This window comes from Pelophylax lessonae, assembly GCF_965119305.1.
Source record: "Pelophylax lessonae genome assembly, chromosome: 2".
In the NCBI taxonomy this organism is placed as follows: Eukaryota; Metazoa; Chordata; class Amphibia; order Anura; family Ranidae; genus Pelophylax; species Pelophylax lessonae.
Window position 1 is genome coordinate 375576801 of NC_138769.1, and position 19153 is coordinate 375595953.

Below are 19153 nucleotides of genomic sequence, written 5' to 3' on the forward strand. Positions count from 1 at the left end.
AGGAATGGAGAGATTTTTTGAATTATTGTGCAGGTCCTCCCCCCCCCCCCCTTTTTTTTTATCCATATCAAAATTGGATTTTATGCCCTCTTTTGAGGTGTGGGAAGGGGAAAGGGAAAGGGAAAAGTTCCCTCCCCCCCCTTTTTTTTTTTTTGCATGTAGTAAATGGGTTGTATACCCTTTTATTTCACAGGGGGTCTTTCTGTGTTTTTTTTTTTTTTTTCTTCTTTCAGTAGAGGTAAAAAAAGAAGTACATTGTATAATGGTATATTATGGGCTTCAAAAGTGCAACTACCGCCATTTTATTTTCTCTGCTTTAAAAAAAAATATGGGCGTTCTAAGTAATTCTCCAGCAAACAAATACTGACTTTTACACGTAAACAAAAAGTGCTAGAAAAGGCCTGGAGCTAAAGTGGTTAAAGAGACAAAGTACTAAATGATGTAGGGTACAAGGTTTAAATATTCGCTTCTCTTTTATGGCAAGTAAAGGAAAAACACCTCTTTGCTCTGTGTTATGTGTATGTGATCCATGTAGTCATTGAGTTCTTTAAGTAATTATTAAATAGATGTGATCCACAGAAAATGAAACGTTCTTTTAGTGATAACAGTAGAAAAGATGCAGATAATCAGTTATCCGTTGTAATATTTTTGGTACATTGGCTGCCACCAAACTGAATGTCCAGCCTTTGGTCTTGAGAAATTCTGTGACATTAAAATTAAACTTTTTTTTTAAACTGTGTTGTCATGCCAGGAATCTACTTGGCATTTCTTTAACATTTTTTTCATCAAATTGTCAAATCTTTTGATATCCCTTGGAAGTCATGGAGTCGACTTCATTATAAAATCTGTCAATTCTTTTTGTAATGTAATCTTGAGATTTCTTAATGAAAAAGAGGACTCCACCTAATTTTCGGGGACGGGTTGGGGAAACATAAATGTGTAAATATATATTTACCTTTGTTGCCCTTTTGCCACAGTCTGAGAAAACCAAAGCCAATAACTTTGTGTCTAACATGCTGTTGTGCTGAGCATTTTGGGAGATTTCCCCATTCATTGGCTTGAATGGGTGGATGTACTATATATATATATATATATATATATATATATATATTATATTTTTTTTTTAGTATTGTTTGAAAGCATTGACTCACCAGGAAATTATTCACCAGGAAATTGGCAGCACTGCTGCTTTGTTATGTATTTTAAAACCTCCCGAGCTTGTGATCCATAAAACAGTGTAGGAGACTGTGTAGGCAGGGAAGACAGTCGCCTGCAATGTAAGATCATTTAAGTTTCAACAAAAAAATGTACTTTACAAAACACTTTTTTCACTTATGTTTTTCTTTTTGTAAACTTTTTTTATTATTTCCTACAGGTTTACTTGTGAACTAGTAATTCTCTTTCTTGTTTTTCAGTTTTTTGTATTTAAATTTATATTATTAGCCACATTCACAACAGTCATTGTCTTTAAGAGAAAGTCGAATACCTTTCTGATGATGCAGTATATTTTAATGTGATAAAATTGATTGTCTGGAGAAAGCTCCTAATTTAATATGAAAGGATATTCTGTTGTAATCAGGGGCTGGTAAATTAAAAAAAAAAAATATATAATATATATATAATACTTTCATTGGGAAACCAGCCTATATGCAGTCTAGAAAAATTAAATAAATCAGAAGATAGAACTCTGGAAAAGAAGGTACTTGGGTAATTGTGTATTACCACATGTGAATATAGAGAACCGTGAAGGAAGCCCGCAGGAAAGGTGTACCCAACCCCCCCCCCCCCCCACCCCTTTTTTTTTCCTGCTCTTTTTCCTCCTCCTTTTTTTTTTTTTTCTTCTTTTTCCGTTTTTTTCTTTTATTCTTCTTTCTAGTTTCTCTTTTTTGATCTTTGCTATTTATTTTAATGGTTGATGGTATGGGGATGCAAAGTTCTATGCAGGAATATAAAATTGAATGACAAACAGGCTTAAATTGAGTGTTTGTGTTTGCTTATGAAGCCAAAAGAGAATTTGTGATGTTAGATTTTTATGTGACTAAGTGTATCTTAAAAAAAATGGTTTGAGAAAAAAAAAAAAAGTGCATTACCTAAGTACCTTCTTTTCTAGAGGTCTATTTTCTGGTTTATTTAATGCCGCACAGAAGGTTTTTCACCTTAGTGCCAGTTCACACATATGCGATGTCAGACATTGCATGTGATTCGCACTGCTCTGGAAATCACATGCGATGTCTGTGCGATGCGAACTCAGCCATACAGATTGCATGGCTGAATTTGCATCACACTCGGACCAAAGTCGCACAGGACCTTTTCTTGGTCCGCACCAGAATCGGATCACATGGGTGTTCACACCTATGCGATCCGATTCCTTTCGGAACTGACAGTTCTCACTGAGATATGCGAACTAATCTGGGGATGTTGTTAACTTCGTATTGACTCCCAGCAGTTTGCATATGGCAGTGTGAACTGCCTGTGAGTCGAGTGCGATGCGGGAACCCGCAGTGGATTTGCAGGGTTCCCGCATCGCACCAGTGTGAACCGGCACTTAATGTATAGAGTGCATTAAGGTGAAAAACCGTAAGGCTTTAGAACCACTTTAGGTAAGTCATACATGGATCGAAATTCATCCAGTTCAGCAGGGATTGCCCTATCGAGTGTGTGGATGGGGGAATTGAATAATTTTCTTTCATGATGCAACCCATTGATTGTACAAAAAAAAAAAAAAAAAAAAATGACCCATGTATGGTTTGCCCTTATTTTGTTAATGCTTTTAATTATGATTTTTCCTGTTATCATTAAAAAAAAACAAAACAACAAACCTAAGAAAACCCCCAAATAAATGCCCCATTGGCCTTTTTGCTGTACTTGATTCCTGTTCTGTCCAGGGTTGACAATGTTATTAAATGTGGCCCTCACTTTTTTTTTTTTTTTTTTTTTCGAACCACTAGAATTGTTGCTCTCGCTCGAACGTTTGCGGGGATACCTCACATGTATGGATTGAACGCTGTTTACATATGTGGCCGCTACGAATGCATGCGTTTGCTTTCGCGTGCAAGTATGCAGGGACGGGGGCACTTTTCAATTTTTATTTTAATTGTTTATTTTATTTTTATTTTTACACTTTCCCTTTAATTTTTTTTCTGATCAATTTTATTCCTATTACAAGGAATGTTAACATCCCTTGTAATAGAAAAAGTGAATGACAGGTCCTCCTTATGGGAAGATCTGGGGTCAATAAGACCTGAGATTTCCTACAGGCTAGAAAGCCTAAAATAAAAAATAAAAAAACGATCTTGGATATTCAGCCGAGATCAGTGCAGTATTGAAAACTGCCAGGCCGAGTGTGACGTCATCACGTCACATCCGGGCCTCCGAGAGTCCTAGAGACTGCCGGGGACCATCTGGTCCATGCAGTCTCTATGGTGTACTTCAGGCGGTGGCTGATGCCTTCTCCAGCTCGCCGATCGCACGGGCGAGCCGGTAGAAGCACTGGAGGGCGGCGGGAGGGGGGTTGTCCCCTCCCGCCACCTGTAAGAACGATCAAGCAACTGAACAGCCCCTATAATTGTTCTTATGTTGAAGGAAATTGCCGGCTGAAAAAAAAATGATATCTAAACGATGCCTGTAGCTGCAGGTATCATTCAGATATTCCAACCTAAAGCCCAGGACATCATATGACGTCCACCTAAGGGGAAGTGGTTAAAGGCATGGAGCGCACAAAGAGCTATGTTTAATTCACACAAAGAATATTTATTTTTTCTGAAAATGAATATGTTTTTCTTTCCAGATAACATAAATATAGACTTTAGTAAATTTTCTGCTAACACAAATCCCAGAAGTCAAGTATCCCATGTACCTAAAACTATTGCTGTCAACTAATAATTGTAGACCTTTCTTTAGATGTAAATAAATGACCATTATCTTTGGCTCCCTTAACTGTGGCTGTTGGCTTCTAGTTTTGGCAAGCTTATTCCAGAGTAGTCTGACTTTTTACCCCCGTGTTAGCTCCAACTTTAGGACATGTTGATGGCTACTATTTACAAGTATGTACACAGATCAGCCATAACATTATGACCACCCACCTAATATTGAGTATGGCCCCCTTTTGCTAAAACAGCCCTGACCTATTGAGGCATGGACACCAAAGTAACATCCACATGGATGGCAGGACCCAAGGTTTCCCAGCAGAACATTGCCAAAAGCATCACACTGCCTCTGCCGACTTGCCTTCTTATACCACATCCTGGTGCCATCTCTTCCCCAAGTAAGTGACGCGCAAGTGCCCGGTCATCCATAGGATGTAAAAGAAAACCTGATTCATCAGACCAGGCCACTTTCTTACATTGCCCCATAGTCCAGTTCTGATGTTCATGTGACCACTGTAGAAGCTTTTGCTGTGGACACGGGTCACCATGGGCTTTACAGCCCCATACACAACAAACTGCAATGCCCATTTTTTTCTGCTTTCACCACATCAACTTCATGGACAACATGTTCACTTGCTGCTGAATATATCCCACCAATTTTCAGATGCTGTTTTAATGAGATATTTCCTTTACCTGTTAGTGGTCATAATGTTATGGCTGATCGGTGTATGTGAGCAATTAACATTGCTGACTTAATCTTTATATGGCCTGTGTGAATGGTGCACACTCCACTTAATTTGAGAGCAGCTATCTGTTTATTCAAGATTAACACAAACCATTCTTACTTTTTTTCATCTTCTGAAATCATGGATTACATTTTTTCCTGTTCAGTTTAAACCTTAAGGCTCCGTTCACATGTTGGCGTTTTGGGGCGTTTTTGGGGAGTTTTTCTGCTCTAGGATCAGCTCTCAAAACGCCCAACAAGACAAATCCTATTCATTTCAATGGCCCCTGTTCACATCTGAGCGTTTTGACGCTGTGAGCAAAAGCCCAATGCTCAAAAAAGTACATGAGCTTCTTTTTGGGCAGATTACAGGCGTTTTCCATTGGTCTCTATTCAATCTAAAAACGCCTGCACAAAAAACGCCTGTAAATCGCGGTAAAAATTGCGGTAAAAAAACGCACGAAAACGCTACGCTCAGGTGTGAATGTAGCCTTAACTGGTGAATATAATAAGCCAGCAGTTTTCACTCAAGGTAAAAGGTTTCACCTCTCCTGTCCCTCCTTTTCTTACTAGGAACATGTGCTATAATAATTCAAATTTTTATCTACTAGCCAAATCTGATAATGTCATCTATAAACTATGGTGGTTTCTGGCTTCAAACATGTAGGTAGTTTAAAAAAAAAAAAAAAATATATATATATATATATATATATATATATATAAAATGTATTTATTTTTTCTCCCGTCTGTCTTAACTCGGTTTACACTATGAACTGCATGTGAATCGCACAGGAACTGCACTGCATTCCTGTTCAATTTACATGCTATTCAGTGTGGTGCGATTTGAGCTAATTCATTTTGAATGGGCTGAAATCGCAGCATATCACACCAAAGTCGTGCATGCCCCAATTTTGGAACCATACTGCGACTGGATCACATGGTACATACAGGTATTTAGCAGTTTATTGATTACTAAAATAATTGCATTTCCATGTTCTGTGTACTGTGGGAGACCAGATATAGTGAATACAGGGTCCTTTGTTTAGTAACACGTCAGTTGTTAAATATTGGTGCACTGTAATACTATTTTCTTTTCTTATAACACCAAACATCTAGTAAATGGACAGTGCTTGTTGCTTAAAGAACAACTCCACTAAAAACTTATTTTTTTTTTAATGTAAACTGTGAACCTAACAACACTCCAAGTGTAATGTCAGAAAAACTGCAGCCCTTATTGGAAAACAAGGGATTTCCCTTGGAGATAAACACACTTATGACGTTGAATTGTGAATACAGAATTGTGTGTGGTCAGTTTTCCTCAGCTGTCAGTGGTGGGGCCTGATACCCAGCAATACTAGAACAGAGCAGAAACACACACAAAATCATTCTAGACGTCTGGTTTAGATGATCAGCTAATTTGCATATTAGAAATTGAGTTGGGTTACATCTAGGCCCCTTTCACACTGTCCGCTCCGTCGGCGGACTCCGTTTTTCTCAGTGGGGATCGATCCGCCGATCCCCCCGCTGAGCAGGTGGATGGCAGCTCTGTCTCCGCTCTGTGTGTGGAGACAGAGCTGTCAGGTCCCCATTCTTTTCTATGGGGGAATCGGATGAAAACGGACCGCCTGTCTGTTCTTATCCAATCCCATCTGATCCGATTCACCAGACGGATGGAAAATAGGGTTTCCATCCATCCAGATTTGATGGACAGGATAGGATCTGATGTCAGCGGGCATGTCTCCGCTGACATCCACTGCCCCATAGAGATGCATGGGGCATCTGTTCAGATCCGCCTGAAAAACTGACAGGTGGATCTAAACGGTCCGCATGTGTGAAAGGGGCCTTAGGCCCCTTTCACACATGCGGACCGTTCATTTCATCAGTTCAGTCATGTCAAAATAGATGAAGTATTCATCAGTTTTTCATCAGTGATCATCCGTGATCATCAGTTTTTCATCTGTTTTTCATCCACTTTTTTTACATCTACTACCAATGCAAAAACAGATGAAAAACTGGCCATTCGTCGGTTTACATCCGTTTTTTAGCTGATCCCCTTTTTTAACGGAAGAAAAATAGAGCTTTGATCAGTTTAAAAAAACGAATGATAGCGGATGTAAACTGATCATCCATTTACATCCATTTTTCCATAGAGATGCATTGATGTCCGTTTTTCCATCTGTCAACAGATGGATGAAAAACGTCAAACGAACGTCGAACGAACAGCATGTGTGAAAGGGGCCTTAGAGATGGGAAAAGCTAGGACTTTGGATGCTATTGAACGGTCTTCTTTAAAGCAATTCTTTTTTTCACCAGCTTTTTTAAAAAACCATGAGTAGTTATGAATGCTATGAGCCATTCAACTTGTAAATGGTTCACCAATGCTTAATTAGTGAATGCTTCGGTTTGTTTCCGAAAACCCAGTTGGCATTGCCATCTTGCTTATCACACAGTATAGAGAAGATGAAACCAATGATTTATTACAGCCCGCGTCTCAGAGACCCCCTCAGCCAGTCATGTGATACTGCTTCCCGTATACATAAGTTGTCAGGGTAGTAGAAGAAAATAATAATTTTCTTATCAGTGAAACACTCTTTAATCTGCTTAGACTGCATGTTTTGGCAAAAGGAGTGCTTTTTGAAACAGCTGATTGAATGGATTAAGTAGGTACTATGATGTTGACATGTATGGGAATGGAATGGTTTGCTTTAAAGGATACGTTAACTCAATCCTTAACAGGCTTTAATGTAAAAAAATAACAAATGCACATTTTTTAACATTGCCTGCAAAACAATGTGCATTTATTAATTTTTCTTTCTTTCTTTTTTTTTTAATTTCAGCATTATACTAGCAATACGAACAATAGTTCGTTTTGACAATCCAATATGAGCTTACTTGAAAGTGATTCCTGTACTTCCTGAAACTCCTCCTCTCAGCACTTGTAGTTCAGAAGTCAGGCTCTGTGAATACTGTGACACAGCAATGCCTACTTACAGGGCATAGTGAATATGTGTTACAGAATTCAAGGAAGTTAAAGCAGAAATCTGGTCTAAACGTATTTAAGATTAAACCTACTCACACCCCCATTCTATGCCCTTTGCTAGCTGTGAAGAAAAAATGTGTATACCTACCTAATCTACGGGCACTCTAGTCTCTTCACTTAATCTCCCCAGCAGCCGGCTGCAGGGGAGAGGAGAGAGCAGTGACAGCGGCTCCAGTGCTTCAGTGGTGATGTTACCCATAGTCTTACTATAGGGCATCTCTTGTCCTCTTTCCCGTTAAAGCAAGCACTGGGAGCCAATCACATAACTGGACTGGCACACCCTTAGATAAGGTAAGTATACACATCTTTCCTTTAGTCTGGTCAAAATGTATCTAAGATTAAATCTGCTCCCACCCCCATTCTTTGCCCTATATGAATTAGCCTGTAAAGGAAAGATGTGTATACTTACTAATCTAAGGGTGTTCTGGTCCGGTCATGTGACCTCCCCAGTGGCCAGCTTCAGGGTAGAGAAGAGACAAGCGACAACTGCTGCAATGCCTGGGTGGTGACATCACTTATAGGCTTACTATGGGCCATTCTTTGTCCGCTGTCCCTCCTCTCCTCTAAAGCTGGTGGTGGGAGCCAATCACGTGACCGGACGGGAGCACCCTTACATTAGATAAATATACACATCCTTCCTTTACAGGGTAGTATAGTATAGGGCTTAGAGTAGGGGGGGGGGCAGGTTTAAGCATAGCTAGGTTTAGACCGTACTTCAAGTTTGTTCAGATTAATAGGAGTAAGCTCGGAATCATTTAAAGCAATTTAAAGGCAGAAAATTTTTTATCTTAATAAATGCTGTGCATTAGGATAAAATACCTTCTGTGTGCAGCAGCCCCCCTAATACTTACCTGAACCCCATCTTGATCCAGCGATGTTGCACGAGAGCCTCGGATGTCTGGGGATTCTCTCTGATTGGCTAAGACAGCAGTGGGTGTCATTGGCTCCCGCTGCTGTTAATCAAAGTCATTGAGCCAGTGAGGAGAGAGAGGGGGTGGGGCTGAGCCGCGTCTGAATGGACACAAAGCAGCGGGTCGGCTTGGGTGCCCCATAGCAAGCTGCTTGCTTTGGAGACACTAGGCAGGAGGGAGGGGCCAGGAGCACCAGCGAGGGATCTGAGAAGAGGAGGATCTGAGCTGCTTTGTGCAAAACCAACTGTACAGAGCAGGTAAGTAGAAATGTTTGTTATTTTTAAACAAAAAGAAAAAAAGACTTTAATATAATTTTAAACACAATGTAGAAATTAATATACAGTAAAAGCTTGGATTGCGAGCATAATTCGTTCTGGAAACATGTTTGTAATCCAAAGCACTCTTATATCAAAACAAATTTCCCCATAAGAAATAATGGAAACTCAGATGATTTGTTCCACTACCATTTATTCATAAATACTTGAGTTCAGGCCCGGACTGGGACAAAAAATAGGCCCGGGCATTTTGGACTGAGCAGCCCGGGAGTGGGCGAGAAAGGGGCGTGGCGTTCATCGGGATGGGTGATGACAGGATTTAATGTTCCAGGATATGTGGATTCGACTACGGTACCTTTTTTAGTTTAATCTGACAGACAAAAGTGTGAAAGGGGCCTTCAGTAATTAAGGTATAGCGTGCCCCCTTTCAATGCACAGTGACCAGTGTGCCCCCTTTCAATGCACAGAGACCAGCGTGCCCCCTTTCAATGCACAGAGACCAGCGTGCCCCCTTTCAATGCACAGAGACCAGCGTGCCCCCTTTCAATGCACAGAGACCAGCGTGCCCCCTTTCAATGCACAGAGACCAGCGTGCCCCCTTTCAAAGCACAGAGACCAGCGTGCCCCCTTTCAAAGCACAGAGACCAGCGTGCCCCCTTTCAAAGCACAGAGACCAGCGTGCCCCCTTTCAAAGCACAGAGACCAGCGTGCCCCCTTTCAATGCAGAGTGACCAGCGTAAGCGTGTCCCCCCCCCCCCCCCCCGCACGAGACCAGTGCACTTACCGCATATCTGTGTCTCCTGCCTCGCCCTGCTCTTCTTAATGACATGGGTAATGACAGTGGCCAGCCTCTGGGTGAGCTCTTGAAGAAGCGGGAACATTTGACTGTTGACTTGTCCGGCTCCGCAGCCAATAAGCCTTCTGCTCTGCTCTGCCCCCCCCCCCCCCTGAACACAGAAGGCTGATTGGCTGCGGAGCCGGCCGCAGTGAGGGAATTCAAGTAAGTGTTCCCCGCTTCTTCACGTCACGATATCAGGCAGAAGGGGGTCCCTCTGCTCTGCTCCACCCTCTTCGTTACCACCCCCTGAGGCACTGGCTGTGCAGGATTGATTGGCCACGCCGCGGAGCTGTGCTGTGTCTTTGTGATGAGTGAGAGCCGCGGACCACCGGAAATGTGCCCGGTCTGCCCTATGGCCAGTCCGGGCCTGCTTCAGTTTATAGTTCATGTTAAAAGATTGTAGCAATGTGAAATTGTGTAACCATAAAATGTCCATCCACAAATGGCAGCCTCCACAAGGTAATTAGAAGCAAAACTAAGCCTACAGTGTATAAAAGAGAGGAGAGGCACCTCTAAGTGTGGCAATGAGGTTACATTTGATAAAGGGTCAACATTTAGCAACTCGCATGGTTAATGTATAAAAGAAGCACATCTAAGAATGCAGGCATCCGGGGTAAAGCTGCCCACATAGACCTTACTCCTCACCACCGTCAGTCTTGGCAGTCCGGCAGTCATGACCAAGAAGTCTACCCTGCAGTAGAGTGATCTGAAAGCGAGACTTGAAGCGCTCATGGAGCGCAGTGTGGAAGGGATGACGTTCATGGCGGTGCGAAGGATGGTCTATATGGACAGCTTTACCCCGGATGCCTGCATACTTAGATGTGCCTGTTTTAATCATCAACCATGTGAGTTGCTAAATGTTGTACCTTCATTAAATGTAACCATATTGCTTCACTTAGAGGCGCCTCTCTCCTCTTTTATACTCAGTTGTGACATGACTCTACTTGTACATCAAGACATCGCTTGTTTATTAAGTCAAAATTTAAAAAAAAATGTGCTTGTCTTGCTCTCAAACCAAGGTACTCTCAATCCAATGTTTTACTGTAATGATTTTGAAATGTGACCATAGCTACATTTTAAGGCAGGGTTTATGTAGATCCTATTATCATTTTTTGTGATCATAACATAGAACATATCCTTTTTATACAGTGTTTAGGGTTGTGTATACAATAATGTATAAATTTGCTTTGTTTCTTATTTTATCAGGGTCCACACATAGCTTCAGTGACACTTGCTGCTTATGAATGTAACTCGGTCAACTTTCCGGAACCTCCTTATCCAGATGAAATTATATGTCCAGAAGAGGAATCGGTAGAAGGTGCCATTACATTATGGACTATCATATCTAAAGTCAGGCTAGAGGCCTGTATGTGGGTAAGTGTAGTAAAAGTAAAGCTATAAAGGATATATCAGGAAACCTAAAAACTCCCTGTCTGTACACGACATCACGACATCTCTGCTTAGTGCAAACAGTTGTGAAATCTGGTATTTTGGTGCAAGCATTTAGGGCTCATGCACACTGGACATTGAAAAAACCACCAGTAGCATTAGCTGTAAAATGAGTTTTGCAGGGTTTTTACAGTAGCGTTTTTCAGCGTTTGCGATTTTAGCTTTTTTTCTTTTCTTTTCTTTTTTTTTTTTTTAATAGCAAAACTATACTCCCCCAAAAGCTTTTGGCTAAAAAAAGCTCATAAATGCCGAATAGCTGCATTTTTTTAGAGTTTTTCAGAGTTAGAGCATTTTTACAGCTCTAAAAACCAGCCAGAAACACCCATGCCAATAAACGCTGATAACAGCCTATGTGTAAATGGACACATAGGATAACATTCTGGGGAGTTTACTGGCTTCAGAAAAAAACGCCAGAAGCCAAAAACGGCAGCTATAAAAACGTCCAGTGTGCATGAGGCATGTTTGTGCACATGGTCTGAAAATCATTGTAAATAATGTCAGGATGTTGGTCATGTTGTTTACTGGGAGAGGAAAATCCCTCCATATTTCTAACCAGAAAAAACCTGGCCAGGTAGGGCATTTGAATCGTGCTTGGCAGTCCCCTGCATTAGGGCAGTGTACAATAACCACATCAGTCATAGATTATTTTTCATTGTGCATTGAGGAAAAGTGGAGTCTGGTTGCTGTTGGGTTATTGTTGCCCTTTGCCCTGTTATACTAACCTGGCCTGTATTTGTTCTCCATGATCCCAATAATTAATTGCCTTTATATTTTACTTTTTTTTAACTTATTTTACACCTTGTAATGTATTTTCTGAGTTTTTATGCTCCTCTTTGAAATGCCTGCAGATCATGGCTGGTGGATGGTACTAGCAGGGTGGTGTACATAGTTTCCCGAAAACATTGCAGCACCCTGTTTCAGTACTCCTCCCAATAACTGTTTACCCTCATGCGAGCATTGGACTAGTCCTTAGAAGGAGTTATGCAAATATCAAAATACCTGGATGGGTGGGCATTCCTGGGCAGACTGCATTTGCTTGTAGATTTATAGTAGCTAGTAAAGCCTGGAGCGGTGACATCACACATAGGCTTCAATGACACGTCTGTTGTCGGCGCTCCCACCTCCCCCCTGAAGCCACGTGTGCTGATACAGGGAAACAGGATGATTTGAATAGGCCAGAACAGTTTGAAAATGGGTAAGTATATACAGGGGGTAGGGGACAGTTTATAGGCTACTTAGGTGTAAGCTGGAATTCCTCTTTAAAGTGTATCTAAAGCCAAAACTTTTCTAATATATTTTTTTGTATACAGTGGGGAAGTATTCGTAACCCTTCTTGAGTGATTATTGTTGTCTGTGTCCCCACTGGGAAGCGCACCCATTCAGTGCATCAGTGTGACCATTAGTACCAGGACTGAAAGTTAGGAAAAGTCCAAAATTTTAAGCTATCACCAAAACAGAAATGAAGGTCAAATCTTCTAATGATTACATTTTGTTCTGCAGACAAGTATTCTTCTTCACTGTGGTGTCTGTTGGACAGGAAGAGGAAATAACTCTTGTTAAAATCAAGCCAACAAGAGTTTGAAGTATTCCTTTAACAAAAATAAGTAAATAAATAAATTGGACCTTTTATTATTGCAAAACTTATGGATATGATGCAAACGTTTCATAAAGCATGGCACCCATGGGTCTCCCACTTTTTGCCATCAGATTTTGATCAACATCTTATGGAACAGTAGCTCATGAGATCCTGCATTGAGTTTTCTACGTAATAGTCCATGAGTTCCAGGGTGCTCCTTCCCTCCCTTTCCTTTCTTACCCTATTCTCCAATCTTGTCTTGTTTTTCTCTTTTTCTTCTATGTAGCAACTAATGCTACTTGTCACGTGGTGGATTAGGCATCGATTTATGAATACAATAATGACCATGTAGGTTTTTTCGTGAATGCCTCCCAGCTTAGAAGTCTGTTGTAATATCTGTGCCTTGACCTATACTATATTGTCAAAAGTATTGAGACACCTGCCTATTTACACACACATGAACTTTAATGACATCCCAGTCTTAGTCCGCAGAGTTCAATATTGAGTTGACCCACCCTTTGCAGCTATAACAGCTTCAACTCTTCTGGGAAGGCTGTCCACAAGGTTTAGGAGTGTGTCTATGGGAATGTTGAGCATTCTTCCCAAAGCGCATTTGTGAGGTCAGACACTGATGTTGGACAGGAAGACCTGGCTCGCAGTCTCTGCTCTAATTCATCCCAAATGTGTTCTATCGGATTGATGTCAGAACTCTGTGCAGGCCAGTCAAGTTCCTCCTCCCCAAACTCGCTTATCCATGTCTTTATGGACCTTGCTTTGTGCACTGGTGCGCAGTCATGTTGGAAAAGAAAGGGGCCGTCCCCAAAGGGGATGAGCATGAAATTGTCCAAAATGTTTTGGTATGCTGAGCATCATTCCACTTGTTCAGTTATTTTATTAACTGTGTATCCATAATCTCAATTTTATATGTAAAATATTACATATAATGTTTTTGATTCTTTTTGAGTAATCTTTAGTTTTTGTTGTAGTCTGCTTTTTCTTATATAGATTGTAGTGTATATACAAACAGCATAGGCTGAATAATAAGCATCTTTCATAGACCTATTACTTTAAATGGTAATACAAAGGTATATGTAGAAATAAAGTGTTAAAGTTCCTTTCAGATTGGTGTAGATAGATGTATGCCTCATCATGATTCTTTTCATAAATCTATTGCAGTTGTGGTTTATGTTATGTATCAATTTGGCTTTTTATTATAACTCTAGGGTGCTGGCACTGCCATTGGAGAGCTGCCACCATACTTCATGGCTAGAGCTGCCCGCCTTTCAGGAGCAGAACCTGATGATGAGGAATATGAGGAATTTGAGGAGATGCTGGAACATGCTCAGACAGCACAGGTGGGGAATGGCAATCATTTATCTAATTCTCTAATCCTACATATTTTTTTGTGCTTGAATGGCAGAACATTCCTAAAGATGTCAAGTGTATATGCTTACCCATGTTTGCGGTCTCTTTCAAAGATATGTTTCGCAATGTTCTACCCTGTTGCAATTTATTTCTTTACTCGTTTTCTAGTATGCGAGTTGTCATAAAATGTGTTTTTGTCAACACACGTACATCCTTTTCAGCATCTTTGAAGCATACATGAGCAATGGTGCAAAACATAGATCTTCAGTGTCAAGGGAGACCAAATGTGGATCAGTGAAGTGCCATAAAATGCACGTTTTACCGCACACTTCTGCAATGCACAGTAATGCACATATATATAAGTGTAGGTTTTTTTTGGTTCTTTGCCTTGTGTTGGGTCATTAAATTGGAACAATACTCATTTCCGCTCCAGTAATGCGGCGTCCCAGAGCTCCCTGCCTGGCCGCTGACCACTTCGGGCAGCTGGCTTCCGGCTCTTGATTGGCAGCCACTGTCATTGGCAGGTCGAGGAGTTCGCCCAGATTCGATATTGCCCAATTTGTACAGTGAGCTGCGCGTGCACGGCTCACTGTACAGGGGCCAACAGGCTGGTGAGTAGCTTTAATGCAGAAAAGAAAAAGAAAAAGCATTTCTCTTCAGCATTAAAAGTCCTGCCTGTCTGTCAATTTTAATTTCCCAGCATAAAGTTCCACTTTAAGAAAAAGCATGTTAATGCGCAACCTAATGTGTGCTTAACACATTGCAATATACCACAAAAATGTAAGCCATTTAAGCTGCCCATAAATAGGCAGACTTTATATAAAGCAGTATTAAACCCAAAATCAACATGTATTATATTGCAGCCTGCCAAGCATTACATATGGTGCCTGCATCCATTTTTCTTTGGCTTTTTTCCCTATGTCTTCAGCTGGTAATCTAGCCAGTAATTACTGAGGCACAACTCTGGATGAAGAAGCACAGGAGGCACAGAAGGCAGCAGCCTTGTCAGTCTAGGGGGGAAGAGACATGTTAAATATATTAGCAGATTTATATACACTAACAAATTGAAGCCAAACTCCAACTAACACTTTAAAATCAGTTACAGCAGACAATTTTTTATTTTTGGTTAAAGCTGAATGAATAAATAAAAGCTGATCACTTTAAGCACCCGTGCCAGTGTTAAACTGCTTGTCTCATCCATGAAAACTGGTATATTCTGCTGGAGAGCTTAGGACTTTAAAAAAAAAACAACAACAGACTTACTGGCTGGATCACCAGTTGAAAATGGCAGCAAGAAAGCCTAAAAAAGAAAACTTCTGCACCCATCAGATCTAAGAATTGGTAAGCTGCAATCTAATAAAAGTTTACTTTTTTTTTTTTTTATTGTTTTAATTTGTCAGATATAACCATACAGAGATGCATGTACACAAGATGTTTTTGGGTAGAGATGCACTATCATTATATGTGAACTGTTCTGATAATGCTTAAATTGAATGGTCTTGAACAGGGGTTTCCAAACTTTCTAAACAAATGGCCAGTTTTTTGTCCTTCAGACATTTGGGGGGCCGGACTGTGGCCAGCGGAAGTGGAAAATTTCCTGGCATCAGTGGGAGTAAACATCACATTTGGTATTCGTTGGAGGAACAGTGCCCCATCATTGGTATCATTGGGAGGAATAGTGCCCCATTGTTGCTGTCAATGAGAGGGAGGTATAGTGCCCCATTGTTGCTGTCAATGGGAGGGATGGTGCCCCATTGTTGCTGTCAATGGGAGGGATGGTGCCCCATTGTTGCTGTCAATGGGAGGGATGGTGCCCCATTGTTGCTGTCAATGGGAGGGATGGTGCCCCATTGTTGCTGTCAATGGGAGGGATGGTGCCCCATTGTTGCTGTCAATGATAGGGATGGTGCCTCATTGTTGCTGTCAATGGGAGGGATGGTGCCCCATTGTTGGTGTCAATGGGAGGGATGGTGCCCCATTGTTGCTGTCAATGGGAGGGATGGTGCCCCATTGTTGCTATCAATGGGAGGGATGGTGCCCCATTGTTGGTGTCAATGGGAGGGATGGTGCCCCATTGTTTGTGTCAATGGGAGGGATGGTGCCCCATTGTTGGTGTCAGTGGGAGGGATAGTGCCCCATTGTTGGTGTCAATGGGAGAAATGGTGCCCCATTGTTGCTGTCAATGAGAGGGATGGTGCCTCATTGTTGCTGTCAATGGGAGGGATGGTGCCCCATTGTTGGTGTCAATGGGAGGGATGGTGCCCCATTGTTGGTGTCAATGGGAGGGATTGTGCCCCATTGTTGGTGTCAGTGGGAGGGATAGTGCCCCATTGTTGGTGTCAATGGGAGAAATGGTGCCCCATTGCCACTATCAGTTGGCAGAATAGTATCCTATATGTAGGATTAGTGCTTCAAGGGCTGGATAAAGGCACGCAAAGGGCTGCAGTTTGGAGACCACTGGTCTTGAATATAGCATTTAAGGTCTGTTGGGAAGTGAAATGGAAAGATTTTCACAAGTAGAATGAAATTAAATGCAGCTTGTCATTTTACTATTGCCAAACTGTAATGCCTACAGTAGTTGTAAAATAGAGGCACAGTGGTTTGTTGTGCTAGCACAAAAACTGGAAGGAGACATTTCACATGTATCGCATCTCTGTCAATACTACTTGCATGCTAAATGATGTCTTGTCCCAGAAACTGGACTTACACATATGTAATGTTTATATTTCCAAGAAAAATATTGTGGCATTAATACTGATTTTGTAGTTCTTTATTCACTACTTTTGGAAATCAACATCTTCTGTATTACAAAGGCATCTTTCACACATACGGTCCGTTTGTCTGTTTTTCATCCATCCGTTGACGGATGAAAAACGGACATCAATGTATCTCTATGTAAAAACGGATGACAACAGATGATCATCCGTTACCATCCGTTTTCATCCGTCAATGTCCATCAAAAAAACGGATCGGACGAAAAACGGATGTAAACGGACAAACGGTCTGTTTTTCATCCGTTTTTGCATTGGTAGTGGATGTAAAAAAATGGATGAAAAATGGATGAAAAACTGATACATTTTGACGTGACTGAACTGATGAACTGAACGGACCGTATGTGTGAAAGGGGCCTAATGCTATTCTTGCAGGTTAGATTGCAGTTACTTTTTCTCCTAAGCCATTCATGAAGAGATGTAAAGTGGCCATTAAACCCTAATTTATGACAGCTTTTATAAGGCTGTAACTGACTTCACGCCTTTCGAGTGCCTTTTGAAAAGCTTATGAAAGTGTTCTAAGCAGTCTTTAGAGACTCTGCTCCTGCAGCTTTAAGGAGATACTGACCTTGTGTTGGCTTTTTGGTATTACTTTATCCATATGGAATTATTCTCTGTTCTCATATGCATTGTCTTTGTTTGTTCGTTGGGTTTTTTTTTTTTTCATCCTTCCGTGCATTTCTGCTTTCCTGCCAAGTGCTTTAGCACTCTGCATGCTGCTGCATTACATCTGCCAAATGTAAAATGACCTGATGCTTGCATCTCTCTGCCAACATGATATGTGTCAGTGGCTACATACACTGGGCCAGTGCCAGCTTTGTCTGCAATATCCCTTTTGTCCTGTTTACTTCCACACTAGATTACAGGATCACCATGACACAATGTCTTTGTCTGTGTTTTACATTTTAAAATAGGGCTTTTGGGAAGAAAAGCAACAGTGTTTAAGAACGCATCCTGTCTGATTCTAAATGTTTTTCTTAGCCAGTCATAAATTATACTTTAGTAAAAGTCTACTAAACAGTAATTCTTAAAGGGAAAGTTGTTTTAGGTAGTGTCTAGATCTAGATTGCAATCTGCGGACGTAGCAGACCTACACAGCCCAGGCTATGGTGGCAGACAGCCATGTATGTATGTAAGTCACAAGGCTATTATACTGTATAGTTATGCATTTTTTATTTATTTTATAACAAAGTGGCAACATATTTTTATACTGTTTTACCTGAAAACACTGATCCTATCAGACCAGTCCTTTACAAAGAACTGAAAACTGAATGTCGCCTATTACAGAAACACACACTTTTACTCTCTAAGAGCAATTTTAGCATGAGTTGTTCATTGAAGGTTTTCCATCAGCACAGGGTTTTTTCATGTTAACTGTGTGGGTGTTAAGTAATGTAATGTATAAATGTAACACTTATAGGTATTACCTTCCAAAGAGATTAAAAATCTGGCTTTAACTTTGTTCAGGCATCTTCTCGAGTTAGCATCTACTTTTTGAACTAAAGCCGCCTAGTACACACTATTCGTTTTTTTTTTTTTTTCAACCTAGCAGGGCTGAACAAAAAAAAAAAACTGACTGCTCAGGTCAGAGCCACTGTACTAACAATCTGATGTTAGTACAGGGATCACCTCTGCTGTGCTATTGTGTTCTAAAAATGGACCAGAATGGGTGCAGTACACACAGGTAGAATGTCGGCCAGTTTCTGTTGAACCGCCCAATGCCGCCACACACTTGGCCCGTGTGTTCTAGGCTTTCTATTGAACCGACCGATGCTGCCCGACATTCGGCCCGTGTGGGCTAGGCTTTCTGTTGACCTGCCAATGCCGCCCGACATTCGGTCTGTGTGTCCTACGCTTTCTATTGACCTGCCGATGTTGCCCGACATTTGGCTCGTGTGTTCTAGGCTTTCTATTGAACCGGCCGATGCTGCCCAAGATTCGACCTGTGTGGGCTAGGCTTTCTATTGACTCGACGATGCTGCCCGACATTCGGCTCGTGTGTTCTAGGCTTTCTATTGAACTGGCCGATGCTGCCCGACATTCGGCCCGTGTGGGCTAGGCTTTCTATTGACCCGCCGATGCTGCTCGACATTCGGCTCGTGTGTTCTAGGTTTTCTATTGAACCGCCCGATGCTGCCCGACATTCGGCCCGTGTGGGATAGGCTTTCTATTGACCCGTCGATGCTGCCCGACATTTGGCCCATGTGTTCTAGGCTTTCTATTGAACCGGCTCATGCGGCACGACATTCGGCCCGTGTGTTCTAGGCTTTCTATTGAACCGGCTGATGCGGCACGATATTCGGCCCTTGTGTGCTAGGCTTTTCTATTGACCCGTCGA

The 19153-nt window shown here is 41.4% G+C and overlaps 1 protein-coding gene across 1 annotated transcript in view; it reads left to right on the top strand.

Annotated features, from left to right (window-relative positions):
- Nucleotides 1-19153, top strand: part of VMP1 (vacuole membrane protein 1) — a 187775-nt gene that overhangs the window by 59950 nt on the left and 108672 nt on the right. Inside the window, exons 5-6 of the mRNA XM_082245795.1 lie at nucleotides 10861-11028; nucleotides 13903-14034. Of these exons, the coding sequence (XP_082101921.1) occupies nucleotides 10861-11028; nucleotides 13903-14034 (300 nt within the window). The remainder of the gene's footprint in view (nucleotides 1-10860; nucleotides 11029-13902; nucleotides 14035-19153) is intronic.